This window comes from Zootoca vivipara, chromosome 7 (genome assembly GCF_965207765.1).
Source record: "Zootoca vivipara chromosome 7, rZooViv2.hap1.1, whole genome shotgun sequence".
NCBI lineage: Eukaryota > Metazoa > Chordata > Lepidosauria > Squamata > Lacertidae > Zootoca > Zootoca vivipara.
In genome coordinates this window covers 54,163,431-54,176,167 of record NC_142590.1, presented here as the reverse complement: position 1 = coordinate 54,176,167, position 12,737 = coordinate 54,163,431, and the positions used below count along the sequence as shown (strand labels likewise).

The 12,737-nt window shown below is 45.4% G+C and overlaps 1 protein-coding gene across 24 annotated transcripts in view; it reads left to right on the top strand.

The window, feature by feature from the left end:
* PLEKHA6 (pleckstrin homology domain containing A6) overlaps positions 1-12,232 on the top strand; it is a 189,631-nt gene extending 177,399 nt beyond the window's left edge. For all 24 annotated transcript variants that reach the window (XM_088673386.1, XM_088673369.1, XM_088673365.1 and 21 more), the window contains 5 exons: positions 438-602; positions 1,328-1,461; positions 2,296-2,438; positions 4,956-5,076; positions 6,949-12,232. In XM_088673386.1, the coding sequence (XP_088529512.1) occupies positions 438-602; positions 1,328-1,461; positions 2,296-2,438; positions 4,956-5,068 (555 nt within the window). In that variant the 3' untranslated portion in view covers positions 5,069-5,076; positions 6,949-12,232. The remainder of the gene's footprint in view (positions 1-437; positions 603-1,327; positions 1,462-2,295; positions 2,439-4,955; positions 5,077-6,948) is intronic.
* Positions 12,233-12,737: the final 505 nt, after the last annotated feature.

The following is a 12,737-nucleotide window of genomic DNA, read 5'->3' as shown; positions in this document are numbered from 1 at the left end:
TACCAAAAAAACAGAAAAAGCCCACTGACATAACGAACTACTCTCCCAAGACCCAGGTAAATGAAAATGTTTTGGCTTGGCACCTAAAATTGCACAACAATGGTAGAGATGATTTAGCCATGTGAGTCCGCCTACCTGGTATAAGGCAGCCCACAACGCAAAGTTGCCACCTTACCTTTGTATGAGAGCAAGACCACGGAGCTGCCCTTTCCCAGCATGATGGGCTTCTGACTGACCTTTCGGGTGACAATTCCTGCTGGACCCAGCCAGCATGACCAAAGGAAGGCTGCCTTAGAGTGTGGCAGGTGGGGAAACGATGGAGGCAATGTGCAAGGAATGAAATATAAAATACCAGCGAGAGCTTATGGAGAGTGATCTGCATTTCTATTATGTCCCAACTCTAATGCGTGCGTTGGTGGGGGCATGATATGTTCTAGGTGCGCAGACATCGCAGCATCCATGAGGTGGACATATCTGATCTGGAAGCAGCATTACGCTCTGAAGACTCTGGCAGGATGTATGAGACTCCTCGGGAGGAGATTGCGCGTCTGCGCAAAATGGAGCTGGAGCCAGAGCATTATCATGTGGACATCAGCAAGGAGGTGAAGTCCATGCTTCCTCTGTGCCTTGGCCTACAAATTATCATCATCATCATCATCATCAATTTATTATTTATACCCCGTCCATTTGGCTGGGTTTCCCCAACCGCTACAAAAAATAGGATCCTGCTTCCTCACATGAATTAACAATGTGGTTTAGGTGCCTGGTTTGAAATTCACAGAAGTACATGTAAAGATGGAGCGAGGTCTCAGAGGGCAGTGGAGTCTTTTCCCTTAGGACGAATGGGGCATTGCTCTATCCATCTTAGTCTGACCTCTGCCAGCCTCCACCTGTCTTCCACCAGTCCAGGCAGCACCTTATCAGGTTCCTCCTCTCAGTATTTCACTTAAAGAACTCAGCAGGCAGAAGGATGGGGACAAAAGCAGATGTTCTAAATAAGTAAGATAAAAAAGATGGTCCCTGAGGGTTGCCATTTTGTATGGGGTTTGTGCCCTGGCTAAAAGATTACACTGTATGTTTGCAGGGGTGGAGGGGATGAAGAATACTATCTTCATGTCAAGATGCCAGGACACACAAGGGGACAATCTGGAGAGAAATATGTAGCCCAATTCAGAGTTAGGGTGCTTTGTGTGAGATCTGATCTAGAACTTCTATTAGAAATAGATGTGGGTAGTATCATGGCCAAGGGTTGGATGCTCAAGAAAGGTTATTATGTAAGTTAATCTTCATATTTTCAGCTCACAGTCTGTCTCGTTCTGCTCTTCAGCTTTCCACCCCAGACAAAGTCCTCATCCCAGAAAGGTACATTGAGCTGGAACCTGATACTCCACTGAGCCCAGAGGAGATGAAGGAGAAGCAAAAGAAAGTGGAGAGGATAAAGACGCTGATTGCCAAATCCAGGTGCATTGCAGAATAGAACCTTCTTTTGCCTACATCACGTTTTTGCTTTCTCATTATGCCACCCAGTCACTGATCATCAGTCCATGCCTGCTTTTACAATGGACATTTGCTGATGAATAGCCATGCTCTGTTCACTCACTTTTAACAGGGCATCTGCACAACATTGTGAACAAAACATCCGGCTCCCATGTTTTCCCTGCTTAGCTTCTGTTTCTCCCCCACCCACAAGCCCAGATTTTTTGAATATAATAGAAAAGCTGTGCAGCTTAGCCAGTTGTAGATAACCTACAACAAGGGATGTAAGAAGCTGGCAATTTCCATAAATCACATAGCTATTTACATAAGATACATTCATGTCATTGTAAAGGAAATGTCAAAACAATGTAAAACAAAATAATGAGATATGTATAATTTGTGGAACTATGTGAACAAATACTGATTGAATTTGCTTGACTGATTTCCATTCCTGAGTACAGACGAGCACTCGAACTGCTGCATTTTTTGTTTCCTTTTCCATATTTGTCAGAATTCCTCCCTACCACTCAGCTGTTGTTCTTTGAGGATACTCCATTCCACACACACCCCAATTTTCCATTCCTCCCCTCTCAATTAACCAGTTAATATTCTGTGGCTATTGAACATGTTTAATTCTCATGGGGCTGTTTTTGCAGTGGCCCCTCCCCATGGAATAGTGAGGTTTGTATTTGTGTACCATCAATCAATGGTTCTCCTATCCCACTGATTTGCCTCTTTGAGTGCTAACTCCTTTGTAGCCAAAACATGTCCTGGGGCAAGCCAGCTGCAGGTAATAACCCCAGGTTCCCTCTCTTGCAGCATGCAGAATGTGGTCCCCCACAATGAGGGAGAAGTGGACGTGACCCAGGACCCAGAAACCCAGTTGCAGGAACAGGAGAAGCGAATAGAGATCTCCTGCGCCTTGGCTGCAGAAGCCTCCCGACGGGGCCGCATGCTCTCAGGTAAGGTACCGGTGCAAGGAAGATTAGGTAGTGGAGCAATGCAGCTGCAAAGAAACAAAAGGCTTTTCCTTCCTCTGCAAGTTCTGTATTTAAGTGTGGGATATATAAGTCAGTGTTTCCCAACCTTGGGCCTCAAGCTGTTTTTGGACTACAACTCCCATCATCCCTAGCTAGCAAGGCCAGTGGTCAGAGATGATGGGAATTGTAGTCTGAAAACAGCTGGAGACCCAAGGTTGGGAAACACTGATATAAGTCATGGTAGAAATGAATTACAGATGACTACGTAATTCCCTTGTGCAGGCAAGGCTTTCGAAATAAGATGGATTTGACAGCTGGCATGCTATGTAGCCGGTGTAAATTAGAGCCACTACTTTAAATTAGTTATAGTGATTTACAAAGGCCAGAGAATTGTCTTGCAATGCCAGGCGTGCTGCTGCAGCGCTTTACTTTTATACTAGTGGCGATGTGTCAAAAGGGGCATATTTGCATCATTGCTGCCAAGTGCCAAATAATGTCAAACATATATTAATTGGTCTCGGCTGTCAAGTTGCTTGTGCAGTGACATGCATTACATTGAACTTTGCTGTCCTCTTTTTTTTTACTCCTTTAATTTGCAGCCCATAAGGAGCAATGCCTGGCAATTGGCATAAACTTACAGGTCCTGAAGTGATGTGTGGGAAACATCAATTCAATCCAATTAAATATATACCATGTATATATTATGTAAAAACTGGCCCATTCTTTTAGCTAGTCTTAATATAACCAGTTGCATCCCATTATTTTTTTCAAAAAATATCAGGTAACTAGCTAATGCAACGCAGGGCCCTCCAACAAAGGCAGCCCAGTTTCCGTGGCCCAAAGCACTGAGAGGTTGCCATCCATTTAGAGGGACTAGAGAGTAATTCAGCATATCTCGAATGGAGGAAGCCTTAGCTTAAAGCTTAGGCAGGAAGACCACATAACTGCCCAGTAAGCCAAGTGCAAAGAGGTCCAGTTCGCCTCCTAAACCTTGGCCTTGAGTAAGATGAAGTAGTTAGCCTTTCCTGCTATTACTATCTGCTGTTGCTGCTGACGGACACAGCTTCTAATTTTCCCTATAATGATGGCATTGGATCAGCTTGTGCTTCCCTGCAGGGGCAACCAGATTGCTAACAAGAGGAGAAAATAAGGTTCTCCTTGGTCTGCACATTTTCTTCCTCTGCTGCTAGTGCTGCTGCAGTGGCTGCCTAAGCAAGGGGGGGGGGGAGATATGGGATCTTTTTCCCACACAAGAGGATGCATGGAATGTTTCCCCTGGAGGTATAGTGTTACTGTTCAGTTGCAGGGACAGACAACATGGTGTCTTCTAGATGTTGTATTATGACTCCCGTTACTCCTGGCCATTGGCTATGCTGGCTGGTGCTGATGGAAGCTGGAGTGCAACAACATCTGGAGAGCAATGTGTTTGCTGTCCTAGGCTAGTGCATGGCCACTGATTTCCATTAGGGGAACTAGATGGTTCCGAGATACCATGTGTAATGCTGCTTCCCTTTCCGAGTGTTTTCGATTCCTATCAGTTCAACCCTGGGAAAAGAGTAAGAGACCAGGGTCATGCAGTGATGCTGAATGGTGGGAGATTCACAACAAACAAAACACAGTGTTTTTTCACACAGTGCAGCGCTAACCTATGAGACCTCCCTGTTCAAATGCAGGAATGCCATTTTGCTGTGGGAATGGTTGGGCAGCAAGCCACTTTAACTCAGCAGCTGGCAATGGGGTTCATGGCCTGATGAAAATGGCTTGGGGACATGCTAGCTGTGTGATTATCATTATATTTGATGGATCTCCCACCACCTGCACTCTACTACCCAGCTACCTCTGGCTGCTGAAGAAGCTGCTGTGTAATGCTGACTTATTTGCTTTGTGGCCGGAGGGAGAATATTATTATTCAAGCCACGTCTGGTCTAAAGATTCTATGATGAATAGCTGCACCTTCCAGGGTTGCTATGAAGGCACTCCACTCACATGAATATTAATGCTTAGCGCTATTTTCTGATGAGACACCAAGCAATAAAATTATAATTCAGCCTTCCTTTAATCACATGGCAGGGTAGGGTGCCCATCTTCCTACAAGGTGGTGTGTCTACCTCCCTACAGGATGAATGGTGTGCTGCTCCCATCATTGCCTTACTCTGCGGTTTTCTCCGTGCAGTGCTAGTGGAAATCACGCACACATAACATGAGGAGGGAGCTATTTTGTGCCACTCTGTGACTTCTGATCATGCTTCCTATTCCCTTTCCTCTAACCCGTTTGCTGTATGGCAGCTTTCGCCAACCTGGTGCCCTCCAGATGTTGTTGAACTGCAACCCCCACCAACCACACCAGCTGGGGCTGATGGGAGCTGTAGTTTAGCAACTTCTGAAAGGCACCAGGTTGTCAAAGGCTGCTCTATGAAATGTGTTTCCTTGCCTTTGCTTCCCATTTCTGGCTGTAGCATTCTATGCTCTTCAGACCCTGTCTCCATTTCTTGTTTCCAGCTCAGTGTGCCACCCCGAGCCCTCCCACCTCCCCAGTCTCCCCGACTCCACCGACCAAGTCCCTCTCGTCTGATTCATCCCAGGGCGGCGACAGCCATTTTATGCGTGTCTGAGCCATAAAGTAAGCACTTTTTTTACTTTTACTTTTGCTTTTCTTTTTTCCCTTTTTTTACTGTATTCATTTCATATCTCTATATGCTTTGGTCTCTTGGAGAAAAGAAATGGTAAGCTTCTTTTCCAAGAGCTTCCTCGCCTCTCCTCAACAATCCATCCATCCACTGAGATCCACTAAGGTAACCTTTTCTTCTGTGCTGTGTAAGCTCAGTCTCCTTCCGCAGAGTTAAGGACAAGATGCTTCTGTGGTGAATCAAGGCGCCATGCTTTGTCCTGGAGTCCCTGGGGCAAAGTGACCTTGTTTCAATGAGCAACAATTCCCCTGTGCCAATTAAACCAAGAGAATATTTTTGAATGAGCACATGGTTGTAGCTCAGAGTATGAACCCAGGAGACCCTGCTTTGTCATGTCATGAACACGGTAGATAGCCTGGACCCAAACATGCCACTGGGTGTATTTTCTCCTGATTTTTTTAAATCAGAAAACATACTTAAGTTAAGAACATAAACAGAACCTGCTGGGTCAGAGCAATGGCCCATCTAGTCCAACATCCCATTCTCACAGTGGCTGACCTGTGGGAAGCCTGCAAGCTGGGCATGGACACACCAGATCTCTGCCCACTTGCAGTTCCCAGCAACTGGCATTCTTAGGAGGCCATAAGTTTAATCAGGGCAATCAAAAGCAGTAGTGGCAGAGCCACCATCTCAACGCCAGTGTCACTACAGCTTACTAGGGGGGGGGGTTCTGTGGGCAGGGTAGCAGCAAGGTCAGGGCTGCTGGTTTCCTGGCAGGTAGGTTGCTGTTGCTTACTGGGAGAGGAAGGACAATGCAGTGGGGAGGTTAGCATGGTGCAAATGCACCATCAGGAGCGCTTGATTGATTCTGCAGGTGCATTTGCACCACACTGAACTCCCCACCACTTCAGTCCTCTCCCTCCCAGAAATCAACAGTAACCAACCTGCTGGAAAGCTAGCATAACAGTTTTCCCACCAACCCACCCAATGAGCCACTTCATAACTAAGGGAATGGTTGATGTTAAGCTGAACTGCTATGTGCTACCATTAGGGACACCATAGCTGCTCCTTTCACAAACCAACTGGTACAGAACATCCAAAATTTGGACAAAGCTATGAAAATGTTATTTTTTTGTTGGATTTAGTCTTCCATCAGCTCCAGCCAGCATGGTCAAAGGTTGGAGATGACAGGAGTTGTTGTCTATCAGCATCTGGAGGGCCACAGGTCCTGTGGCTGTAACACATTAGGTTGCTTCTGTGACCTGAACCAAAAGATGGAGATGGGCATCTATGATAAGCCACAACTCCATCTTTTAGGCTGGACAATGGCCTGGGCATTGGCCCCATTTGATAAAGTAGGACTTTCTTCCCACTATGCACATATAAGATTGTGCTGTTAGTCTAGTCATCATCTGTGGTTGACAGACCAGAATGACAGACCAAGAATTCTTACAGTGGTATTCCTCAACCTGATGCTCTCCAGATTGGCTGTGCTGACTGAGGCTGATGGGAGCTGTAGTCCAAAACATCTTGAGGAAACCAGGTTGGGAAAGGCTACTTTAGAGTGTCCTGCTGACCTGTGGGCTAGAACTCTGACTGACATGTGTTTGACACAACCTTTCTTGGTGAAGACCTTTAAGGCTTTGAGAGAACTCCCTGAGCAGAAAGGTAGAGCTGTGAATGTCAACGAAACCTCTCTCTAGGACATTCCTTCAAGGCACGTCTAGCAAATTCACAGCCTCTGCAAATCCCTCAAGCCTGCTGTGAGGGAAATGTCAAAGGCCTGTGCAACAGGCCCACAACTTTAGGTTTCAACAACTGTCACTGACTCTCTTCTCTTCTCCTCTTCTCTCCTCTTCTTCCAGCACAGGCCCTGGCTGCTGTGAATGCTGTGAAGTTCCACGGAGCCACGTTCTAACCCACGGCGTCTGCACCCCAACCGCTGAACAACGCGTGTGGTCATTGTTAGGGTTCTCTCGGCACACCCATCTCCTTCAGTCGAGCTGCGGAAACTTTTCGGGACAGAAAAGCTGCCATCGAGGGAGAGCAGGGGTGGCACTTGCCTTTGTCCCATTTCTTCTTGTCCCGCTGCTGCTGCTGCTGCTGCTGCTGCTGCTGCTATGGCCTGTACCAACTGCCCATGGTTCAGCAGGCTATAGGGCAGGAGCTGTTTCCATTCTTTCTGGACAGGTCCTCTGTATCAGGTGCAGCAGACTCCCAAGGCTAAGGACCAGCAGCGAAAGAACAGCTGCGTCTCGGCAAAGAGGCAGCACTGAGCCAGAAAAGGGATGCTGGCAACAAGAGGGGGAGTTGATGTAGCTCATCTCCTGGAGCTCTATAGCCTGCAAGTGCAGGCAGCAGGGAAGGAAGGTTGTGTGAAGAATGACTTTGTATCTGCAGCCAGGGAATTCATTACCCTCTACTGAAGTGAGCACTAGATGTTTCTTCTCCTCCTCCTTCCCCCCCCTCCCCCCTTACACACACACCCACCCTTTGGTCTCTTCTCTGCCAACCAGAATGGCTTTCGGCATCTTTCGCCTGTGGAGCTAAGCAACCCGTGCACGGCCACACTTCCCTGCTTATGCTCACAGCCTTTCACAGGAAAAGGAAAGACAGCAAGGAAGCATGAGTGGACGGACAGAACTTTGTGGGCGTGGCAGAAGGTTGACCATGTGGGGACCCAAAGCGGCTTGGGAAGCTTGCTAGGGTTGTGAGGATGTTGCTGTGGCTGGGATAGGCTGGCGTTTTCTTCTTTCCCAAGCTTAGGGGTTGGTTGGGTGGATGGAATGGAAGGTGCGGGCAATGTATGTGGACGTGTTTTAGGGGTGCGGGCGGAAGATATAATGGGGGAGGGAAGAGGTTAGAAAAGCTTAGTTGGCTGTGATTCGCCACTAGGTGAAGCTTTAATGCTTTCTGTGACCCAGAGAGGTTGTCTTTTATCTGTAGGGGAAGAAAAAAACAAAACGGGGACTGGGTGGGTGACATTTCTTCTCACATCACAGGCAACTCGGGAGAGTGCCACTGAGCATTTTCCTCCTGGCTTCTCCAGGGCTTCAAGTAATAGGATGAAAACTGTGCGCTGGATAGATCACTGTGTTCGCCAAGCACTTGTCGCTTGCACCATCCCGTGAAGCAGCAGGTACTGCTGATGAAAACTGGATAGGGGACTAGATGGAATATGGATCTAAACTAGACTGGATGGGCCATGAATCAGCCTCCATGGAACATGGGAAGCAAAACTCTCCTGGCTTCTGGTGGAGGGGGGGGGGAACTGAAGCAAGACCTCTGATGTTCATCATGTATCCTCTTGCTTTATTTCCCACCACAATAGCTTGTAGGCAGTGCTTTTTTTTTCCCTAAGAAAAATGTTTAGGGATACTCTCATTTTCCTACTTATATTGAAATACTGCCCCTCAATGAGGCCAAACTTAGATTCACAAACTGTTTAGGGGTATCCGTCCCCCTGCATCCCCCCAGAAAAAAAGCACTGCTTGTAGGTGATTTGGAAGTAGAGTTCTCTCTCCCAACATAGCCTTCATCAGTCTCCTCTCTGAAGGGTGCAGTAATCATTGCCGTGACCTTTCAGAGCTATTGAGCTCGTATATTAAGAGCATAGGACTAGTGATGTACCTGCTCCAAGCTCAGACCACCTCAAATGAGCCCTCATTAGTTTCTCAATAGTTTGAGAGCAGAACCAACTCAGAATAGAGATTGGCCAGAGGTGCAGGCAAAGAGAGAGGACTTGGCAGACCTCAAGAAATATCAACCAAACCTCCCTTGAAACGTATTCAAACAGTGCTGATTCATACCTAGCCAGGAAACTTACCAGAACGAGGGTCTAAATTGGATCTTCTTTCACCCCACATGTTGTCTTCTGAAAGGGGACTTCTACCTGGTAAGGTTTATCTGAATATCATTTAGGGCCGTGGTAGTCAATTTCCGTGCTCTCGGAGGATGGTTTCTTCTCTAGTGATTCATGGGCTGGACATATATTTCACCACACAACCTAGACCTTTTTAACAGTAGTCAAGCTCTGCATTAAAGCTGGCACCAACTTGCAATAAGGGCTTTGCAGTTCTGCAGCATAGCACTCAGGCGTGGATAGGGCATTGCACAGCAAACCCAGAGAGATGTAACATTAAAGCATGGGCTGCCTCACACCACACCTTTTGGAAAGAATTTTACTTCTACTTGGACCCTGTGGGCCAAAGTTTTTACACTCAAAATATTGTTGGGCCATCATGAGGCACATGAAATTGCTTCATACCAAAAATAAGGTCAAGCTGGACAAAGTCTTCCCAAACTGGTTCCTTCATTCTGTCTCAAATCTTTCAGAAGAAATTCAGATTGTTCTAACTCTAGCTTAGAACACAAAAATGCAGCTGGCTTTTCTTTTTTTAATTCCCTTGAGCTGGATTTTCAGATGGGGTCTTGGTTATTTTGTTTTTAAAAAGCTGGAGTCCCATTCATTCAATGTTTTGTTTGATTGTTTCCTTGAAGGATTGACACTTTAGATTGAGATTCAACTTCTAGGTGGCAATTTGGTTGTTTTGAAATGCTTATACATTCACAAAAAAGTTAGCAACTTCATTCTGGGCCTGGTTTTAGTCAAACGTCCATCAATGGATCTTTTCCCACTAAATTGGAATCTGTGTATACACGATTGGGCAGTCCTAAATTTCAAGAAACAGGCCTACCACCACCAAGTCCAGTTTGGCCCTGAGGCAGGGATTGGGGGGGGGACGCTCTAGGTGCTGTTAGACTCCCAACTCCTTTTGACCCCAGAGAGCATGGCCAATGGTCAGGGAAGTTGGAAGTTGTAGTCCAACAACACTGAAGGACCACAGATCCAGGAGGTTGGAGCCCTGTTCATGAAATGAAAAGGGACAGTTACAGAAACTGAGGGATGCTTCTGAGGATACATAGATAGATAGAATTGCACTGTGAATTTTATGAGCATCCATTTCCCACGTTCATTTTAACAAGCTTCCACCTCGTAATCTCCCACCTTGGGGTTAGCTTCCTCCTTGACGCTTCTGAGAATCCACCTCAACTGATATTGACCAGAATGATAAGTTCTTGGCAAATAACAAGATCTTTGTCATATAACACAGTGGGAAACTCTTGGCAGGCTATCCTTAAATCAGAAATGTTTTCCACCTCCCTGTCCAATGAAATGATGAAGTCTGTTTTGTTATTTAAATGATCCTTTTGGCAATATGTAGAACACTCCAGGGAATCAGAGTTTTTGTTCCTTTCTTTCTCCTTCAACATTCCAGGATGATGATGTTAAAAATTATTGGTTCTGCTCCTGCAGTAGCACCCATGTCATCTCATTAAAAACAGTCCCTTCATTATCCTCTACATGCCTTAATATATGTTTTATGGAAATTATACAGTGATGTGTGCTAAATATCTATATCTTTGTTTTTTCCCTCTTCTCACTAAACTGTTTTGTTTCAAGCTTATGTTCTCTCTCAGTGCACAGGGCCACTGAAGCCAGCCCTGCCGCTGAGTTACTGAAATGGAGTCACTTTGGGCAGTTTTATCAGAATAATTAAGAAAATAAAAGAAGACATATTTAAATAAATATATATATTTTCTGCTTTTATTGAAAGCAAATTTATTTAAAAATAAATGTAAGCTGTCAATTTAGAGGAATGATGCATTTATTTCCTTGTTTGTTGGGTACGGCAGTTGCTTTTGTATGTCAGGGACCAGTCCTCAGCTGATGCCGTTTGGCAATGGCTCATTTGTAACTAGCAAAGCTGTTGACTTAAGCCCATTGAGGCTCTGGCCCAGGAGGTACATTATAGGAAGATGAGTAGGACTGTAGCATATCAGGGACCGCAAAGATTGTCTTGCTGGTACGCAGCTATCCCATGGGGATTCTTGCAATATAGGTGGCTTTCCCCCTACTTCGTGTCAATGCTACTTCTTTTATACTTTTTGTTCACGTGAATGTGTTTTTGTGTGGCAACGTAGCTGGATTTCATCCTGTCTCTCTCCATCATGATCACTCTCCCAGCTACTACCATTCCCTTTAATATTGTTGGGGAGAAACACGTCCTTCAGATGTGACCTGCATTTTCCCTTGTTGTGAAGGCATCGTTGACATTTTCTAAATGGTGGCAGCTCATTAGATAAGCAAGAGCTGAAGAGAGGCCTGAATTAGCTTCTTGAAATCTTGTTGGCTTGGGATTGACCTTCCCTTGACATCACAGTAGGCCTCCTTATTCCACCTCTTGAGGTAGTGGTTCTACCTGTGCATCTATTTGAGAGATGTGGAGGTCACCTCGAAAGGGTACAGGTGTCAGTGAAACCATTCAACCAGTGTTCACATAAGAAAGGAATGAAGCAAGGACTGTGCCACTTTTGGCAACCTCTTGCCTATTTTTCTGTCAAGGAAGTTTTGGATTCTAGGTCCAATTACCCTTCCCCCTTCTTGCCATTGAGAAAGGCTTTAAAGATGGCAGGATGGCAAAAAGGATGTCAATGAATGTTCTCCATCACCCCTCACCAGCCCTCTGCTCAGTTAATAGCTAGGTGGAGTCTGTGACCAATTATTGCTCATGTCACTTTAAGTGTTTTGAGGTTACAAGCTGTGAGCTCTCAACAGAATGCGTTTCGCATCACAGTTTTACAGTATTGTGGAACATGTTTTTAAATGGTTTTATTTTAAGTGTTTTCCCTTCACTTCTAATAACACTTTCTTATGCCAGCAGCACCTGTAACCAAGAGGAACTACATTATTTATGCACATTATTTGGAGCAATTTTTATTTTTGTTTGCTTGTGTTAGGTTTAAAAAAAACTATCAAAAAAGCAATGTGATGTTGATGTCTTTCTTTTGTATAAAAGTGACCTTAGATGATGACAATTTTAAAAATTAGCAGTCTGTGATTTAAAAAAAAAACCAGTATGTCAGTGGCTTGGGGTTCTTCACACCAAACCATGGAATAATCTTTCCAGTAATTAAATCTGCAGCAGCTTGCTTAATATTCCCCTCCCAGCAGCATTTGTTCTAGATGTAGCTACTTAAAAAGGTCAAAATCTCACACAAGGAAAACAAAACAAAACAAATAAATGCATTTGTACCTTGCAAGTTTGTATAAAGCAAATAAATAAAAATTGATGGTTTGTAAATGGACGGTGTGCTTCTCCCCTTCTTCTCAGTGTGCATGTAAAACAGTTGGGAAACGAAAGAAGGAATGACAAAGCAGTGGCCTGCTGGTAAGATTAGTTCAGGCTTCCTCAACCTCGGCCCTCCAGGTGTTTTGAGACTACAATTCCCATCATCTCTGACCACTGGTCCTGCTAGGTCATAGTTGCCAAGTCTCCCGTTTTTCGCGGGAAACCCCCGTATTTAAACCCGTTTCCCGCTGTTATCTCGAATAGAGAAAAATCCTGTAAATCTCCTGGATTTCTTACCTGCTCCTTCTGAGCATGTCTGGACATGCGCAGAGCCAATTTCGGGTGCTGCTCTGCCCGTGTCTGGGCACCGGAAATCGGGCAGCACTGGCACCGGAAGTTGCTTCTATGCATGTCCGGACATGCGTAGAAGCAACTTCCAGTGCCACGCCGCTGTTGATCCCGGATTTTTCTTACTGGGAGTTGGAGGGTATGTGCTAGGTAGGGATTATGCGAGTTGTAGG